The 16,629-nt window shown below is 46.3% G+C and overlaps 1 protein-coding gene across 2 annotated transcripts in view; it reads left to right on the top strand.

Moving 5' to 3' along the window:
• F2 (coagulation factor II, thrombin) overlaps positions 1 to 16,629 on the top strand; it is a 66,695-nt gene that overhangs the window by 38,384 nt on the left and 11,682 nt on the right. For both annotated transcript variants that reach the window (XM_053275402.1, XM_053275411.1), the window contains 4 exons: positions 4,957 to 5,061; positions 6,276 to 6,402; positions 12,128 to 12,295; positions 12,717 to 12,890. In XM_053275402.1, coding sequence (XP_053131377.1) covers positions 4,957 to 5,061; positions 6,276 to 6,402; positions 12,128 to 12,295; positions 12,717 to 12,890 — 574 coding nt within the window. The remainder of the gene's footprint in view (positions 1 to 4,956; positions 5,062 to 6,275; positions 6,403 to 12,127; positions 12,296 to 12,716; positions 12,891 to 16,629) is intronic.

Below are 16,629 nucleotides of genomic sequence, written 5' to 3'. Positions count from 1 at the left end.
CTTGCCCGGTGTGGCTACACCTGCCCATGTCTCACTGACGGAAGAATTAAAGGCGTATCACTCTCACGTAAAACAGATGGCTACCGCCTTGGGATTAGATTTATCCTCACAAGTCAAGACCATTGATGACTCAGTCTATAATTTCATGGCCCAGTCCTAGTCAGCACAACCAGTGGCTCTACTTCTGCTGCCCATCATCTCAAATGCTGCTCAGTGCATTTGGCAGGTTCCACACATGTCCACGCCAACGTCCAAAAGGTTAGAGGGTCTTTACAGGGTACAAGAACAGGATAATACTGACTTATTCAAACACCCTGTCCCAAACTCATTGGTCATTGACTGTGCGACCACTTCCAGGTCAGGTTGACGACACACCACCCCGGCAGATAAAGAGGGCAGAAAATTAGACATTATGGGGAGAAAATTATACGCCACCTCTTGTCTCTCGGTTAAAGTGGCTAATTACTCAGCCTGTATGGCTAAATACAGCTACTGCATTTGGGAAAATCTAGAAAAGGACATTGATACATTGTCTCCTGAAGAGCTCAAAGTTTGTTTCCATAAAACGTTACAGAAAGCAGGGGACCTCACATGTCAACAATTGAGCATTGCGAAACACTTAGCAGAGTCAGAATCGAGATCTAACACCACTGCAATTATCCTCCGTCATCATGTTTGGTTGCGGTCCGCAGCACTGAAACATGACATGAAAGATAAGATAGAAGGTCTACTGTTCGATGGAAAGGGCCTTTTCTCAGAGGAGACAGATTCAACAATGGAAAAAATGAAGAAATCAAAATTCACAGCCAAAACATTCACTTCTTCGTCTGCATCAACTTCGTACCCTAACCAGCAAAGATCTTACTACCGTCCCTGTGCGTCCTACAGACCACAGGAATGCCGGGACTTCCGTAAGAGTTACCAACCCTTCAATAAACGCCCTGGACAACAGAAGGGTAGCTATACCCCTACACAACACGGGAAACAGGCAGAGGGCAACAAACAGCGACCCTGAGATATAGGACAGCCTATCACACCATCCATCTCTATTGCTCCATCAACCTTGTTCTCCCTCCCAGAACATCAAGGAGGTCAACCACCTGGCCTACACCATCCACCAGCCGGTTCTACTAGCCAACAACAACATCAGATTGGCAAGTCATATGCAAGCATGGCACCACATAACATCAGACCAGTGGGTCTTAAAGATTGTCACATCAGGCTACGCGATAGAGTTCAAGAAACACCCATTATTCAGGGGCCTTCGCTTTACGAGAGCAACACCTGCTTTACTACAAGAAGTGAAGGAACTCCTGCACAAGAAAGCAATAGCCCCGGTGCAATGGGCAGGTCAACAGAAGGGGTTTTACTCCCGTTACTTCCAAATCCTGAAAAGAGATGGCGGCATGTAACCAATCATGGAACTCAGGCATCTCAACAAGTTCGTTCAGGTGAAAAGGTATCAGATGACAACGATACAGGACATCTTGCCGCTGCTACATTGGGAGTGGTGGCTTGTGACGTTAGGCTTAAAGGATGCCTACTTTCATATAGGGATTCGGCCATTCCACCAAAAGTACCTGAGGTTCATGGTAGGAATGTCGATATATCAATATCAGGTCCTCCCGTTCGGTCTCTGCACTGCCCAGCATGTATTTACCAAGTGCATGGTGGTGGTGGTGGCTCACTTAAGGACAAAAGGCCTGAAACTGTTTCCCTATCTAGACGACTGGCTGCTGACATCCAGAGACAAAAAAAGAGTTACTTTTGCAGATTCAGTACATGCTGGACCTTCTCCGGGACCTAGGAATACAAGTCAACTGGAAGAAGTCTCACCTGACCCCAGTATCCACCATATCTTAAATTGGTGCAATACTGGATGCCAATGCAGGGAGAGTGTTTTTGCCAGAGGAATGCTACCAGACCAGACCATTAATGGTTCAGGAGTTTCAAGACAAACCTTTACATACAGCATGTCAAATACAACATTTGCTGGGCCTGATGGCCTCCTGCAAGTCAACTGTACACTACACCCGATTGAAAATGTGAAAGCTTTAGCTGTGGTTCCTGTCTTCATTTTGCCTAAGCAGAGACAGCCCAACAAAACAACTACGTCTGCCTCAACTGATCCTACAATCCCTCTCTTGGTGGACACGATGGCTCAACTTGCTCAGAGGAATACCTTTTCAGGCACAGACCTTGTCAGTGTGGGTCACGATGGATGCTTCACTCCAAGGTTGGGGTGGTCATTGCAATCCACAGTGGCACAAGGCCTCTGGACCCGCACCCAATGCCAGTTCCACATAAACTTCCCGGAGCTATTGGCGGTTTACCAGGCCATGAAAGTCTTCCTCCCGATGCTAAGAGGAAGGATAGTACAACTACACTTGGACAACACTACCGCCATCGCCTACCTGAACAGACAGGGAGGAAGGGTCTCCAGGTGACTGTGTGCCCTGTGCATTCAGATCTGGCATCAGTGTATCAAGAACAGCATCACCCCAATAGCCATCCACATCAAGGGCACAGACAACATACTGGCGGATAGCCTCAGTCATTCATTCTCGATGGAAACCCGACACAAGTGGGAACTGAACGACGTATACCTGCACAAGAGATTCCTACTTTGGGGTCACCTGGAGGTTGACTTATTTGCTACAGCACAGAACACAAAATGCAGGCTGTCCTGCTCAAGAGCAAGCCACGACCCCCTGTCTTTGGGAGATGCTTTCCAGATGGACTGGTTGGAACAGTGGAGTTACATGTTCCCCCTTTTGCCTTTTGTGAGCAGAGTTGTGGTGCGTCTACTGGCAAGCCATGTGAAGTGCTTCCTGATCACGCCTTGGTGGCCCCGCCAAGCATGGTTTCCACATTTACTCAGACTAGCTTCGAACACTTATCAGAGGCTTCCAAACCGTCCAGACCTCCTGATTCAGAAAGATGGGCACCTTCTATATCCAGAAGTGCTCACCCTGCAACTAACAGCGTGGAAGATGGACTGCTGAAACAAATCATGCTAAATCAGCGTAAGCCATCTATAAGAAGAAACTATGCTAGCAAATGGAAGAGATTTGGTGTCTACACTTCTCGCCATGTGTTCTGCCCTAAGGAGGCCTCCGTCAGGGAGATCCTACTTTATTTGACCTCTCTAAAATCGGCAAAGCTTTCAAATGTGTCAATCAAGGTCCACCTTGCTGCACTGTCATCTAGACACCCAGGGTGGGATGGAAAAACAGTCTTCTCCTATCCCTCAGGCAAGAGCTTCCTGAAAGGCCTCACTAATCTGTATCTTCCCATCTGAAAACCACTTGAACAGTGGAGCATCTCGCTAGTCCTCTCTGCCTTAACTGAACCGCCCTTCTAACCTATGTGTTCCGCAACAGTGAAGCTGGCAGCCCTGAAAACAGCTTTTTTAGTGACTATCACCACTGCTCGCAGAGTGAGTGAGCTTACAGCCCTTCGAATTGATGTCCCTTATGCCCGTTTCTACCCGGATAAAGTTCTCCTCTGGCCGGATATCACCTTTTAACCTAAAATTGTGATGGACTTCCACATCAATCAGGACGTGGTGCTGCCCACTTTCTTTAAGTCACCAACGACTCTGTTGGAAAAGGCCCTGAATTCCCTGGTTGTACGCAGAGTGCTTCTCTATTACCTTTCCAGGACTAAGCCTTTCAGGTCGTCAAAGAGACTATTCATCACCTATAAGGGAGCGAACAAAGGACAGGCATTGTCTAGACTGAGACTATCACACTGGATTGTCAAAGCCATCCGTCTGGCTTACTCTCTACAGAAAGTTCAGCCACCAAAGACCATCAAGGTGCATTCCACGAGAGCTTATGGTGCTTCAGCTGCTCACCTGTCTGGCATATCTTTTCAAGACATCTGCAAGGCCCTACATGGTCTTCTGAACAACCATTTGTAAAGCACTATGCTATAGACTTACAGTCTGCTGCGGAGGCGAATTTTGGGAGAGGTGTCCTCAAAAGGGTGTTGCAATAGCTCTACTGCTCCCTCCTCCTTATGGAGCTAACTAAACACCCATTCTAATGGATTTAATGGATCATGACCCAGATAAACAGGTTGCTCACCTGTAACTGATGATCTGGTAGTGATCCGTTGATATCCATTAGACCCTCCCGAACCTCCCCTCCACAGTAGTACTTACCTTGATGCAGTAGAACTTACCTGCTTAATCGACTGCTTCGGCGGTCTCCAAGGAACTGAGGTGCCTGCGCTTCCTCCCGCCTTAAATAGCCATGTGGTCACATGGGGCGGGGCCCAGGCGCCGAAAGGGAGCTGTAGAACTCGACACCGAGAGGCTTCAGCGCAGGCACAGAACCCATTCTAATGGATATCAACGGATCATTACCAGATCATCAGTTACAGGTGAGCAACCTGTATTTTTTGGGGGGTTAGTTTCCACGAGACTGCTCCCTCTGCTGTTTACGGCCTGAATGCGACTTGCCCAAATGGATGCATTTAGGTGCTAATGAGCAGCAAGTCTGGAAAGCGCCCAGGAGGGCTGCATCCTTCCAGGTTCATTATGGGGTGAATCAACACAGCTAAATGTTGGGATGGTGTGGGGGGGTCCTGACTATTTGAGCCCAGCAGCAGCATATGCTGCTGGATTGGAGGAAGAGGAAAGTAAACATAAAGAAAGAAATAAAATTGTGCAGTTGCAAAAGATGTATCTGTGCTGGGGCAGGGGCACTGTGCCTCATTTGTTTGTTTAATGCAAATGTACATCAGGAAGTTGGAAAACACTAAACTAGAGGTCCCATGTGTGAAGCTTTTCAAATATGCACTTCGTTTTCACTCATAAATCCCACTTGACTTTCTTTTCCTAGTGGCTGGGAAATTAGGCTGAACACAGAAGAGGATTAAGTGACTAACCTTTCTGTTAAGTTTATTCTTTTTCAGTGTTCTCCCCTCCTCTCCCATTTTCTGTTTCAGAAAGCACTCTGGAGGATGAGGAGGAAGAAGAAATAGCAGGCCGAACTATTGTCCAAGAATACAGCACCTTCTTTGATCCTGAGACTTTTGGTCAAGGCGAAGCTGGTGAGTGTTACAGAGGTGTAATGTTGTGTATCATGTCAGACCATCATTCTGAAGCAAGAAGCAAGTTTTCATCTTAAAAGAGGTATTCCCTCTTGTGTAAGAGTGAAGCCTCTTCTAAGATGGAATTTAAATTGCCACCTGCAGGTTTTAGAAGTACTTGTATTTAAAGCAATAACTTCAAATAAAATCCAGCTGAACTGGAGACAGACAATAGTTTTTGCAGGGGCAAGGGTGATTGGGGAGAGGCATTTCTTTCCATGGTCTTCTCACATATTTGGACATTATTATTAAAAATATGTATACCCCACCCCTCCAATACACTACAGCTCGGGGCACCTCACAACATTAATAAAACAGATATAATATAAAACAATAAAAATAAAATTAATAAAAGGTAAGAGACAAGGCTAAACCACATCTAATGTTACACATTAAAAGTTACAAGTAAAATGTTAAAAGCTTTTTTAAAAAATCAGATATAAGCTGGAGATAAAACATTAAGAAGTCTTTCTAAAAAGATATGTTTTTAGTTGTTTTTAAAACTTCTGAGGAACATATGAAGCCCTCTCCTGAGTCAGACCATTGGTCCATCTAGCTCAGTATTGTCTACTCACTGACTGGCAGAGGCTCTCCAAGGTTTCAAACGGGTCTTTCCCAGAGCAACCTGGATTTACTAGGGATTTCTGCTTGGCTGTTCCAGGTCATACCACTTTTGCTGGTGTTAACAAAACTAAAATCTGCAAAAGTGACTCCAGTGACTGTTGCTGGTGTCTATCTTGTGTTTTTTTTAGAATGTGAGCCTTCTGGGGACAAGGAGCCATTTTATTTATTTATTATCTCTCTGTGTAAACCGCCCTGAGCCATTTTTGGAAGGGTGGTATAGAAATCAAATTAATAATAATAAATAATAATAATAATAATAATAAAAGCTGTTTGCCAGATGCAGTACTGTAATGATTCGGTCCAGAAATCCCTCTTCCCAGTTTATTTCCTATTTTAAAACCAACAAGAGCAATGTGGGGCTTTAATAACTAGCATAGCCCAGAGTTTCTCAATATATGTCAACTTGAGGTGTGAAAAGAACAGTTCCAGAATATACGTCTGATCATCACTCCCTATTTATAGTCATGTAAACATAATTAACATACATTGGCTTGTAGAAGAAGGATCCATATTGTGAATCGGACAGTCATGGATGGGTTTGCATTTTCTAGACTGTGGTATCCGTCCTCTGTTTGAGAAAAAGAAGATTCAAGATAATTCTGAACAAGAGCTAGAAGAATCCTATCAAGGAGGCCGAGTTGTGGGGGGTCAAAAAGCTGAAAAGGGCAGTTCTCCATGGTAAGTGTTGTTAAATATCCCCTCTAAGCTCTCTGTCTACCCCAGCTGCAGCAGAAGTCCACAGGTAAGGAGAGCACTGCTAATTTATATTGTCTGGAGACATGGAGTTAAAGTTCTAAATAAGGTAGTTTATTTAGGAAATTGAATCCTACATATTCAATTTAGGGAGATAGCTAAGCCTACATGTCTGGCTGCTAGCTACATACAGGGAAGGGACACCTCTGGTCACCATATCACCAGGGTCATCTCTGGTCACCCCCTGATCACCATATCATAAGGACATTGTAGAACTGGGAAAAGTGCAAAAGAGGACAACCAAGATGATCAGGGGCCTAGAGCACCTTCCTTATGAGATAAGGCTATAACACCTGGGGGGTTTTAGCTTAGAAAAAAGACGGCTGAGGGGAAAACATAAGAACAGCCCTGCTGGATCAGGCCCAAGGCCCACCTAGTCCAGCATCCTATTTTGCACAGTGGCCAACCACATGCCTCTGGGAAGCCTAGACATGATAAAGGTCTATAAACCATGCATAGTGTGGAGAAAGCTGATAGAGAGAAATGTTTCTTCCTCTCACATAACACTATAACCCGGGGTCATCCCATGAAACTGATTGCTAAGAAATTTAGGACCAACAAAAGAAAGTACTTTTTCACCCAGCAATCTATGGAATTCTCTACCACAAGATGTGTTGACAGCCCACAGCCTGGATGGCTTTAAGAGGGGTTTAGATAAATTCATGGAGGACAGGTCTATCAATGGCTACTAGTCTGGTGGTTGTGGGCCACCTCCAGCCTTAGTGGCATGTTGCCTCTCAATACCAGTTGCAGGGGAGTAACAGATGGAGGGAGGGTATGCCCTCAGCTCTTGCCTGTGGGCTTCCCAGAGGCATATGGTTGGCCACTGCGCGAAACAGGATGATGGACTAGGTGGGCCTTAGGCCTGATCCATCAGGACTGTTCCTATGTTCTCAAGGGAGAAGTCGGAAGTCTCTCTCTCCAGGTGAGAGAATGAAACCTGAGACTATCAGTCTAACAAAGGGGAATCAGAGTAGAGAAAGCAGGATCAGAGGGAGAATGTCCCTACTGGCGGTCTCTACCCCAATGCCCCTAGTGGTCAATAGGGTTGCTGGTGCTAAGAGTCAATGCCATCAGGAGCTGCATCTTCAACAAGTGTCACCCTTGGCATTTTGGTTGTATTCCTTCCCATTCATGACTGTTATCTTACTTGTACTCTCTGGATTGGTGACATCCAGGGGCCACACTGGTCAGTCCTTGTTATGTGACTGCCATGACAGTCCTAAGGGAAAGGCTTTGCAGTGTGTGCTGCTGTCTCATTCCTCTTTTGCATACACATTGACATAGAAGCCCAGCATAGAAGCTTCTGCCTCATTCCTCTTTTGCATACACATAGAAACCCAGCAGTGGATAGGAAGAGCCCATCTGCTTCCCATCCAGTGCTGCTCAGTGTGAGAGACCAAGTGGGTGCTGTTGGCGGCTGCTGCTACCTGCCTGCTCCTGCTTCCCCTGTGAGGCTGTGACCTGCTGCCTCTGTGAATATCTGTGGGGGTGTGTGTGCAGGACTGGGGCCAGGAGTGAGTGACTCGGCAGTTTCTGGGGTCACCTGCCTAGCTCTGGGCCTTAATAGGAACACTGCCTGTGGTGGCAGGCCCACCACTGGTGCGGTCGCTTCTGAAGGGGGCGACACCAAAGGGGGTTGTCCCTTTGGGGGAGTCACTTTGGGAGATAATGATGGTGAGGGTCAGGCTGTTTGGCTCCAGATCCCTCGTGGTGTGTAAAAGTGAGTGGCAATTTTATATTGGCTTCTGTTTGGAATCCTGGGTGATAAGCTGATAAAAAGCAACTCTGGCCACCACCTCAACCTGGGACACCAGGGAGAGGTTTGGATCCAGTAGCACCGCCAGATTGCATACCTGTTCCTTCCAGGGGAACGTCCAGAACAGGCAGATCAAAATCGTCTCCTGAGTTCCGACCCCACACATAAGTGCCTCCGTCTTATCTGGTTTCAGCCCTAGTTTGTTATCCCTCATCCAGCCCATTACTGCTTCCAGGCAGGCATTTAGGGAGGTTATGCCTTCTCCCGATGATGTTGACATGGATAAATAGATTTGGGTGTCATCAGCATATTGATAACACCCTGCACCCAATCCCCTGATGATCTCTCCCAGCAGTTTCATGCAGATGTTAAACAACATCGGAGACAATAAGGAGCCCTGAGGGACACCATATGAAAGTTCAGATTGTGAAGAACAATAGTCTCTAAGAGACACTATCTGGAATCTGCCCGTGAGGTAGGAGTGGAACTATGGCAATGCAATGCCTACCACTCCCAATCCCATCAGACGTTCCAGAAGGGTACTATGGTCAATAGTATCAAAGGCTGCCGAGAGGCCCCAAAGCACCAACAGAGTCACATTCCTACTGTCAATTCCCAGTTGGAGATCATCCATCAGGCAGACCAAGGCAGTCTCCACCGCATAGCCCACCTGAAAGCCAGTTTGAAATGGGTCTAGATAATTAGTTTCATCCAAGACCACCTGGAGCTAGGAGGCCACCACCTTCTCAATCACCTTGCCCAGCCATGGAAGGTTGGAGACACGCCTGTAGTTGCTTAACTCTGAGGGATCCAAGGCAGGCTTGTCCAGAAGCGGTCTGATTGCCTCCATCAGACAAGGAGGCATCCTGCCCTCCCTCAAAGAAGCATTTATACTCTCTACCAGGCCCTCTACAGCAGCCTCCCTGCCAGATAGTATAAGCCACGTCGGGCAAGGATCAGGAGGGCAAGTGGTAGGCCGCACCATTCTGAGCAACATGTCCACATCCTCAGCAGTCACAAACTGGAATTGATCAGGGTCATCACATAAGAGGAGGTGCTGGACACCTCAGCATCAGACTCTGTAACAATTGTAGAGTTTGAATCTAAATTGGCCTGAATATGAGAGATTTTGTCCACAAAAACCTTATTTAAAAGGTCACAGCGAGTAATTGTTGGTTCCAAGTACTGATTCAAGGGGGAAGGGGTGCATATTAGCCCCTTCACAACCCTGAACAACTCCACCAGACATGAACTTGCAGACGCAATACGTAAGGAAAAGAATCGCTTCTTTGCCACACATATCTCCTGAGCATAGATCTTGAAATGTGCCCTATGTAGTAATCTGTCAGATTCTAGTCAAGTCTTTCTCCACTTGCGCATTAGCTGTCTGCCTTGCTGCTTCAGCCTCCCCATAGTTCTTCCATATACCAAGGGGCCAGTTTTGAAGCAGGTGAGAGAGGACGCATAGGAGCGATCATGTCCACTGCCCCAGTGAGTTGATTATTCCAATTCTTCACCAGTGTGTCAACAGGGTCACCAGCAGAGCCAACACTAAATCCCTCCAAGGCTTCTTGGAATCCTATTGGATCCAATCACCTTCTCAGGCGGACCATCCTAATGGGCCCCCCACCCCTGTGGAGTTGGGACGTGGTCATGAGTCCAACCTTAACCAGATGGTGGTTTCTCCATTGTCATGGATGGACCACAGGAGTCCCCACCCACAGAACACCACCATCTATCTATCTATCTATCTATCTATCTATCTATCTATCTATCTAACCCCAAATTTTTTTAGGAAGCTGAGAAAGCTTGGGCGAAAAGATGGGTTTTCAGATGTTTTTTAAAAATTGCCACAAATGGGGAGGATCGTATTTCAGCAGGGAGCGCATTCCACAATCTCGGGGCAGCAATTGAGAAGGCCTGTCTCTGTGTAGCCACCAAATGAGTTGGTGGTAACGGGAAATGGACCTCCTCAGATGACCTCAATGGGCGGTGGGGCTTGTAGTGAAGAAGACACTCTCTTAGATACCCAGGGCCTAAGCTGTTTGGGGCTTTATAAGTTATAACTAGCACTTTGTATTTTGTCTGGAAATCTATTGGCAGCCAGTATAGCTCCATCAGTAAAGGAGTAACATGGTCTCTCCGAGATGACCCAGAGACCAACCTGGCTGCCGCATTCTGAACCAGCTGAAGTTTCCGGACTATTTACAAAGGCAGCCCCACATACAGCGCATTACAGAAGTCAAGTCTGGAGATCACCAACAGATGTACCACTGTTTTGAGGTCATTTATCTCGAGAAACGGGTGCAGCTGGCGTATCAGCCGGAGCTGATAGAAAGCACCCCTGGCCACCACCTCAACCTGAGAAACCAAGGAGAGGTGTGAATCCAGAAGTACTCCCAGACCGCGAACCTGTTCCTTTTTGGGAAGTGTGACCCCATCTAGAACAGGTAGATCAAAATAGTCTCTAGAGTTCTGACCCCGCGCAATAAGTACCTCCGTCTTATCTGGATTCAGCTTCAGTTTATTCTCCCTCATCCAGCCCATTACTGCTTCCAGGCAGGCATTTAGGGAGGATATGCCAGCTCCTGAAGAGTGAAAGACCAGATCAAGCATGTGACCAGCAATATCCATCAGTCCCAAGACCACTTGGAATAGGCCTATAGTTGTCATGGTCGCTATGAACTCCTGAGCCGCCCCAGACAAACTGGTCCCAAAGTGAACATTGAAGTCCGCCAGCACCACAAGCCTGGGAAACTCCAATGCCAAGCCCAATACCAAGTCTATCAGCTCAGTTAGGGACTCCTTTGGGCAACAGGGCGATTGGTACACCAACAGAAGTCCCAGGCTATCCCTTGTCCGCAAACCTAGGTACACATATTCAGTATGGCCAGACACTTCGACAGGGATTCTGGCAAGGGAGATATTGTTCTTATAGACCACAGCCATTACATCTCCTCGCCCACTTCCCCTCCCCTGCTCCTCAACAGAGTACCTTGGAGGGAGAAGCTGGGACCAGACCAGACCACCAGCCTCCCCCAACCAAGTCTCTGTAATACATACCAAATTGGCCCCTTCATCCAGAATCAAATCATGGATGATTTCAGATTTATTCTGGACCGACCTGGCATTGCAATGCACTCTATGTGGGGCTGCCTTTGTACATAGTCTGGAAACTGCAGTTGGTCCAGAATGCAGCAGCCAGGTTGGTCTCTGGGTCATCTAGGAGAGACCATATTACTCCTCTGTTGAAAGAACTACACTGGCTGCCATTATATTTCCAGGCAAAATACAAAGTGCTGGTTATTACCTATAAAATTCTAAACAGCTCAGGTCCTGGTTATTTAAGAGAATGTCTTCTTCACCATGAGCCCCACCGCCTGTTAAGATCATCTGGAGAGGTTTGTCTGAGGTTGGCAACTTGTTTGGTGGCTACTTGGGAACAGGCCCTCTCCATGGCTGCCCCTGGAGTTTGGAATGTGCTCTCTGTTGAAATAAGAGCCTCTCCATCTCTGGGAACTTTTAAAAAGGCACTGAAGACACATTTATTCACCCAGGCTTTTAATTAGATTTATGGTTTTAATGTTTAATGTAGGTTTTTAATGATTTTAATGTTAATGATTTTAATGTTTATATGATTTTAATGGTTTAATTGATTTAATGTTTTCAATGATTTTAATTGTAAACCGCCTAGAGACACCTGTTTTGGGCACTATAAAATATGTTAAATAAATAAATAAAAATAACACAAAGTAGCCTACCAGTGGAAGAACAAGAGCTGTAAATCCTATTAAGACTGGACTGTGCTATTAGCAGCAGCTATGCTATTTCCTTTGGATGCTTCTGATACTAACCCCAGGTAAGTCTCTCCTTTCTTTGACTTTATTCTAGGCAAGTGATGCTGTTCAAGAAGAGACCTCAGGAGCTCCTCTGTGGTGCCAGCCTCATCAGCGACCGCTGGGTCCTTACTGCCGCCCATTGTATCTTCTATCCACCCTGGGATAAGAACTTCACTTCAAATGACCTCCTTGTACGGATTGGCAAACACAACAGGAAACTGTAAGAGCTGGGACGGGAAATGATCAATTAGTCAAGTTATTGATTATGTGCTCTTGACCATAGGTCCTAACAGAAGCGGAGGATTATCAAAAGCTCTCTGGGAATAGGGAGACCACTTGTGGGGCACTGAAAGTCATTAAGTCTTGGGATATACAGAGCACAATGTCTCTTGGCAGCAAGGAAAATCTGTCTGAAACTAAGCTGTCATGCATTCCTCCTAGATCCAAAGTATGTGCCTCATGCTTACACTCTCAAAGTCCTTTGTGGGAAAGACATCTATTTAGCCATTTGTTGAACTTGCCTAATGCAAAGAGATAAAATTATTTAAATAAATAAACAAGAGAGTAGGCAGGTTGAAGGTATCTTGGTGTCAGTCATCAGATACTGCAATCGCTTCTCTTCTTCTCTGGAAACCTTTCAGATATGAACGGGACATGGAGAAGATTGCCCAGCTGGATAACATTATCATCCACCCAAAATACAACTGGAAGGAAAATCTGGACCGGGATATTGCATTGCTGCACCTGAAGAGACCTGTTCCTTTCAGTGACTATATCCAACCAGTCTGCTTACCCACAAAGGAGATTGTGCGGAGGTGAGGATGTTCATTAGAAGATATGGAACCTGGAACCTTTCAACAGGGCTTGATGGTTTTCATGGGAAAAGACCCATCCAAAACTACCTGCAGTGATCAGGGAATCAAATAGCCTGTCAAATTCAGGGGCTTATACGCCTTGGGCAAGAGGGCAAAAACAACGGCACATTGTTTCAAGCATAAACTATGCTGTGACTGTCCCCAAACTACCATCTCTTCAGTCTTGCCACTGATAAAAATCTGGAGTGGCAGAAACTTTAGGAAAAGACAAATTTGCTACTTAACATTAATCCCGTTTTGCCTTCCTCTGAAGGTGTGTAGTGTTCACTAGCAGGTTGTGAGTTGCAACCCACAGAATAAAGCAAACCAATAGAGTTGGAGCTCTCAGATGTGGAAATGTAAGCATTTCAACTCTCCAGCTGTAGCAATATATTCAATCTATCCCTAGCTACAAAACAGAATCTCTAAAGAACAGAATGATTAGAGTCAAATAAACATCAGGATATACAATGCAGCTGCCCGAAAAGGATATGTTACACCTAAATGTTACTAACAGCCTGATACATAACCATGTTCAGTTGGAAATAAGTCCCACTGATCCCAGTTAGACTTATTCCCAAACTACGTTTGCATAGGAAAGCAGCTTTGAAGAAGAATTAAAAAGATGCCTGATCCATACATGGAGGCACAGGCTGTCCTCTTGCCGTTTAAGGAGAAAAGATCATTGGCCGTCCCAAATACTCCCTTCACTGCTTCTCCTCTGTATGAGCAGCATATCCAAAGCAGAGCATCTCTTTGTGATGAGACAAAACTCAACCTGTCGTCCTAAACACTTCTGGAAGATTTCTTTTAGTGCCCAATATAGTGATTCTGCTAAAGACAATCAATTTGTAAAGTGAACCAATGACTGTAGTGCTACCTTAAACATTTCTGCTGCAGACAAATTGAGATTAATGCTGCAAGACTGATTATGACTCTATAACTGATTAGGCAGTATCCTCCACCACCCCAGGCACCTGTATCCCAGCAGCCTCTTATGGGTTACTAGACTGGATTACATGAGGTGAAGAAACAGTCCTCTTCCCTGCAAAAAGGGCAGCCAGGGCATGTCACTCTTCAATTTTCTTCTCCTGCCTGCATCAGACCTTACTATCTACCATGGCTGCCAAGGAGGAAGAAAGGGAAAATACTAAGGGAACAACTGGAAAGGATTGACAAGTGCATGGGCAGAGTTCCCAGTTCACTTCCATCGAAAGTAAACTTGTGAGGGGAGGAGGTAGAAAGTAGGGGTTTTTTAATGACTGAAGTACAGGGAGCAGGAAAAAGCCTCTAGCAGAATCAAGCATTTCCTTTGGGAAGAGAAGAGGAAGGAAATAAACACCTCAAAGTATCCTGTGGGAGAAGGCCAGAACCTAGGCTAGATTAATGGCATTAATGGCTCCAGAGCAGACAGACCCCAGGAGGAGAAACCTGTCTGTTTCTTGCCTGAAACCAGGCTAACAAACTGGAGAGTTCAGAGGATTGTGCTCTTCCCATATAAACAGGTTGCTTACCTGTAACAGATGATCTGGTAGTGGTTCCAAACATTCATAAGTAGTGGGTTCTGCGCCTGCGCAGATCAGCTTCTGGTAGAAATCGTTAGCTCCTCGCAACGCCGGAAACCGCCAGCTGCATGTGACTGCAGTACCCTCTAGCGGCGGTTGGGCATTCCTTCACTCAGTTTCTTGATGACCGACAATTAGTCATCTTGTGTTGAAGGTTGTATAGTAGCTTGTCCCACTCAGATGCGGGGACGGATGGGCGGGTTTTATGAATGTTTAGAACCAGTACCAGATCATCTGTTATAGGTAAGCAACCTGTTTATCTGGATAGTGGTTCCAACATTCATAAGTAGTGGGTGAATTACGAGCTGCTCTGATGGTGGTGGGCTTCCGGTCAAGCTACTGTAACACCTGTTTCAGCACCGCTCGTCCAAATTCCGCTGCGGCCGCTGTTCGAAAATCTATGGCATAGTGTTTCACGAACGTCTGATGTGACACCCAAGTTGCTCCCATGCATATGTCACTGAAGCGTATGCCTGCCAGATGCACCACCGAGGAAGCATACGCTCTTGTCGAGTGGGCCTTAATGGAGGCTGGTGGGCTGACACCCTGCAGATCATATGCAGTCTTGATCAGTTCCACCAACCAGAAAGATAGCTTCTGGCGTGAGGGGGAGTATCCTATGGCGGCCTTGAAGGTTAATAAAGAGACGCCTTGTCCTACGAACTTGCAGAGTGGACTTCAAGTAGTAGAGTAGTGCCCAACGCACATCCAGCGAATGCACCGCCCGTTCCAGTGGTGTCATAGGATTGCGGGAAAAGGTCGGTAGGACAATATTGGTATTCAGATGCAAGTTAGTTATAATCTTTGGTCTAAATTCCAGATCCAGGCGCATCACAACCCGGTCCGGGTAGATCTTTGCATAAGGTTCATCTATACAGAGAGCCCGCAGTTCACTCACACGCTTAGCCATTGTAATTGCCACCAAAAAGAGAGTCTTCAGGGTCACTTGCTTCAGCGTCGCTTCTGCAAGTGGTTCAAAGGGAGGTTCCGTCAGGGACAAGAGCACCAAGGAGAGACTCCACTTTTCAGCCGGCAGCCTCACTGGTGGATACAAATTATTTATCCCCTTCATAAATTTTTTACATCTTGAGTGTGTGAAGACAGTTTCCCCGTCCCATCCATCATGGTGTGCTGATATGGCAGCCATATGCACTTTTATGGAGGCATTTGCCAAGCCCTCCCTTTTTAGAGAGGTTAGATACAGCAGAACTGCTTTTAGGCTTGCTTCTCTAGGTGCAAAACCTCTAGAGGCTGCATAAGCAGAAAATCTTAAGTGTCACTAGTTTGGACTGTGGGTCGGTCTTGGGGTGGAGGTTTCTGAGGAACCAGGCCTGCAACTTGCACATTCTTAATGTTGCATAATGGACTGTTGTTGTGCAGGAAGCCATAAGTCCTAGAAGCACCTGGACCTTCCAAGCTCTCTGGACAGGCGTCAATTGAAACCTGTGAACGAGCAGCCGAATCCGTTGGAAGTGGTCCTCTGGCAGATAAGCCTTCTGCCTTTCCATATCCAACTCCTCATCAATATACCGAAGGCACTTTGCTGGTTCCAGGAATGACTTCTCCCAATTGATCTGGATGCTCAGGTCCCGTAGTAGGCTCGTTATATGCCCCAATAGCTGTGCACCTGTCTTGGCTGTCAGAAGCCAATCGTCTAAATAAGGATACACCGAGAGACCTTGCGTTCTGAGATGGGCTACAATCACAGCCATACACTTTGTGAATACCCTTGAGGCAGTGACAAGGCCAAAGGGCAACACATTGTACTGATAAATCTCTGACCCCATCGTGAAGCGGAGGTATTTCCAATAGTTTTCTTGAATGCTGATATGGAAATACACATCTTTCAGATTGAGCGATGCAATCCAATTCTCCTCGTGGAGGAGTGGCAGGATGGCTTGCAGCGTTGTCATTCTGAACTTGTGGACCTCGATGTATTGGTTCAAGCCACGCAGATCCATTATCGGTCTTATCCCCCCATCACGTTTGGGGATCTGAAAATATCGGGAGTAAAATCCTGTTTGGCTCAGGGCCCACCGGTGATATGGCCTCTTTCATGAAGAGTTTCTGCACCTTCCCCCGGAGCACTGGCGACTTGGGAGTGTATCACACGCCCAAAAATGGAGGTTGCTCCT

The sequence above is a fragment of the Hemicordylus capensis genome, chromosome 1 (assembly GCF_027244095.1).
Source record: "Hemicordylus capensis ecotype Gifberg chromosome 1, rHemCap1.1.pri, whole genome shotgun sequence".
Taxonomy (NCBI): domain Eukaryota; kingdom Metazoa; phylum Chordata; class Lepidosauria; order Squamata; family Cordylidae; genus Hemicordylus; species Hemicordylus capensis.
This window is presented reverse-complemented; position numbering and strand designations above follow the sequence as displayed.